General features: G+C 49.7%; 1 protein-coding gene across 3 annotated transcripts in view; it reads right to left on the bottom strand.

Moving 5' to 3' along the window:
- The window catches only part of CDC45 (cell division cycle 45), a 38,872-nt gene that overhangs the window by 27,005 nt on the left and 8,754 nt on the right, over positions 1 to 3,113 (bottom strand). For all 3 annotated transcript variants that reach the window (XM_069100822.1, XM_069100820.1, XM_069100821.1), the window contains exons 3-4: positions 2,603 to 2,695; positions 1,440 to 1,577 (exon numbers count right to left, since the gene is read on the bottom strand). In XM_069100822.1, the coding sequence (XP_068956923.1) occupies positions 1,440 to 1,577; positions 2,603 to 2,695 (231 nt within the window). The remainder of the gene's footprint in view (positions 1 to 1,439; positions 1,578 to 2,602; positions 2,696 to 3,113) is intronic.

Genomic DNA, 3,113 nt, shown 5'->3' with positions numbered 1-3,113 from the left:
TTCTTTTTCTTTTTTTTTTTTTTTAAAGCAATCAGGGTTAAGTAACTTGCTCAAGGTTACACGGCCAGTCATTTCTGGGTGGGTGCTAAGTGTCAGAGCCCAGATTCGATCCCAGGTCATCCCAACACTGGGGCCAGTGCTCTTACTCGCTGAGCCACCTGGCCGCCCCTAAGCAAGTGGGGTTAAGTAACTTGCTCAAGGTTACACGGCCAGTCATTTCTGGGTGGGTGCTAAGTATCTGAGCCCGGATTTGATCCCCAGGTCATCCCGACACTGGAGCCAGTGATCTTACTCACTGAGCCACCTGGTCTCCCCCAGAAGAACCATTTCAACTGTAAAAACACCATTAGGAAGAAAAACAGCTTTGAAAGCCTTGAGATCACAATCACAGCCTACAGACGAATGATAACACTCACCACCCACATCCTGAAAGAAAGGTGATGAGCGGAACACACAGAATGAGACACACATTTCTGAACGGGGCCAAGATGGCATCTGCTTTGCTTGACTATGAATATCTGCTACGAGGGATGGTATTTTCCTCCCAGTGGGTGGAGGAGGTAGGAGAGAGAGAAAACAAAGGCTTGCTAATTGGAAAGAAAAAAAAAAGTAACAACCATATTTATGCCAGCATTTTTCTGGGTAGTCACAAGGAACTGGAAAGAAAGTGGGTGTTTATTGACTGAGGAATGGACACACAAGCCAGCAGAACAAGAAATGTGATGGAATTGTGCCATAAGCAAGAATAAAGAGGAAGAATTCACACGAGCTTGGGAAGGCTTCCAAGAGCTAATGTAGGTCAGAATAAGGAGACTGAGGAGAATAATTGCATGGTGGCTCCAGTGCTGCAGTGGTGAACAACCCTGAACAACTGGGAATTCTGATCAGTTCAAAGTCCGTTTTGTCAGCTAGGAGATGTCTTCATTAAGCAGGCTTTTGACCCTGATCAGATGGGTGGTGGGCTCTACAAGCTGATCAAATCACGTATTTTCAGACACAGGTGGAGCAAGGGGGGGAGGGGAGGGTCAGATCCCTCGTGAGGGGCCTCCTTGTCCAAGCTGATGCTCTGACAGCAGACTCAGAACCCAGGACCAGAACTCTCCCAGCTCAGGAGAACCTGGCAGATCTGGCGCTCCCCTGCCTTCAGGAGCCTAGGCTCACACCCATGTCACACAGAGCATGGCAGGGGAGAAACGGGATCAAAGAAAGCCTCTCGTGGCACCACGCCAGTCATCACCAAGTCACCAAAACAAGTATCTTGTATTGATTCCTACGGGCTCTTTAAGATGGGAAAGACCCAAACCATCCTGGGCTGGTTTTCATGTCTTTAGTCCTCCATCCCCTTCTCTGTAAAATGAGGTTGGACTAGGTGGTCTCTGAAGTCTCTCCCAGTCCTGAACCCACAAGCCTGTTGATTCATTCCCAGAGGATTCACTTACCTGGGTGTCATTGTAAACATTCACAACATTGACAGGCCGGTGGGTATCACAAATGAAGAAAATCCTATCCTCTTCAGGCTGAAGGACATCTAAGAGGTCAACATTGGCTCCACAGTTTATGAGAACAAAATAGTGGAACTATAGAAGAGGAAAGAAAATGCTGTTAGCCATGAAGTCTGAGAACCAGGCCTCAGGACTAACACCTCGAGCGAGCACTCTTGGGGGACATCCAGTCCAGGCCCTGACTACACCAGAGTGACTGTTACACCAGCCCCAACAAGCAGGTTCAGCTGGTAAAGAGCTCACTGCCTCCTGAGGCAGCCCGCTCCCTCCTCTTAGGACCAACTCAACTTGTTAGGAAGCATTTCCTGACTTCTACCCTCCCCCAACTGCTTCTGCCCTAGGAGGATGCACAAACATGTGTAGCCTCCCCACCACAGAACAGCCCTTTGGACACTGAAAGACAGGCCACACATCTCTTCTTCGGGCTTGACTGCCCTGGGCCTTCCTCACAGGGCATGACTTCCAGAGCCCATCCTGGCTGCCCTCCTCAACTTTTCAGGGTTTCCCAATCCTGGGCCAAGATTCTTCCCTGCCCCCTGGACTTTCAAGCACAAGGCATGAATAAAAACTGCTAAGGAAAAAGCGTGTTGTCTATGTGTCGAGTTTCAAGAGAAGTCAGCTACCAAGGGGGAGGGAACTCACTTTTTTGAGCAGCTGGGAGTAATATACAGTCATCTGAGGATTTCACCAAATCTTGTCTGGATCATACGAGATTATTCAAACCTCTAACTTCCCCCCTCACTCCTGTGAACATTTCCTGCACCTCAGTGGCTGACATGTAATTGTCAGAATAACTGGCATTTCTCTGTGGCCTTAGCAACTTGAGTCTCACCAGCACCTGGGAGACAGGCACTGGGAGTATGCTCGTCTCCACTGGGCAAAGGCTGAAACTGAAGGGGAGAAACATTGCTGAGGGTCCCAGGGATTTGCAGTCGCATCTCTCCAGGTTTGATACCATGATCTCTCTGTTCCAAGGGCTCGAGGCTGAGGTCCCAGACCAAATCAAACACTGCTGAAGGATGGGCCCTGAGGCTCCACAGCCATGATGCAACGAACAGGACGTATACTCTATATAGCATCTTAATATAAAGCGTCTGTACCTGGTCTTTGTGTTCCAGAAATGAGGTTTCAAGTTCTTGCCACCCAGAAACAGGAACCAAAGTGTACTGGACATGGTCACACTGGAACAAGGCCTGGCAGAGAAGGGTGGGTGTGGTCAACAGCTACGATTACTCCCATGGATTCACCTGCTCTGGGAAGTGGACAGGGAGGGAGGCAGGGAGGCCTGAGCAGCACCAAGAGTAAGGACACAGTGTCCTTGTCTCCTCCCACCACCTATTTAACATTAAAGTCATTCTTTTTCCTTACTTGAAAAGATCCCTAATTTAACCGGTCTGGCTAATCCTCCCACCTCTGGATTCTGTCCCCATCTAAAGGGCAGGGCTAGAAGGGGCCTCAGAGAGTCCTTCTCCAAGCCCGCCAAAACAGGCATGCAAGGGGTGGCCAGGTGGCTCAGCGAGTAAGAGCACCGGCTCCAGTGTCAGGATGACCTGGATCAAATCCGGGCTCAGATACTCAGCACCACACCCAGAAATAACTGGCCGTGTAACC

Source organism: Petaurus breviceps, unplaced genomic scaffold (assembly GCF_028583685.1).
Source record: "Petaurus breviceps papuanus isolate PSGF00001 unplaced genomic scaffold, PetGlider_PUasm1.0 428, whole genome shotgun sequence".
In the NCBI taxonomy this organism is placed as follows: Eukaryota; Metazoa; Chordata; class Mammalia; order Diprotodontia; family Petauridae; genus Petaurus; species Petaurus breviceps.
The sequence above is the reverse complement of the archived record's forward strand: the minus strand, read 5'-3'. Positions and strand labels throughout refer to the sequence as shown.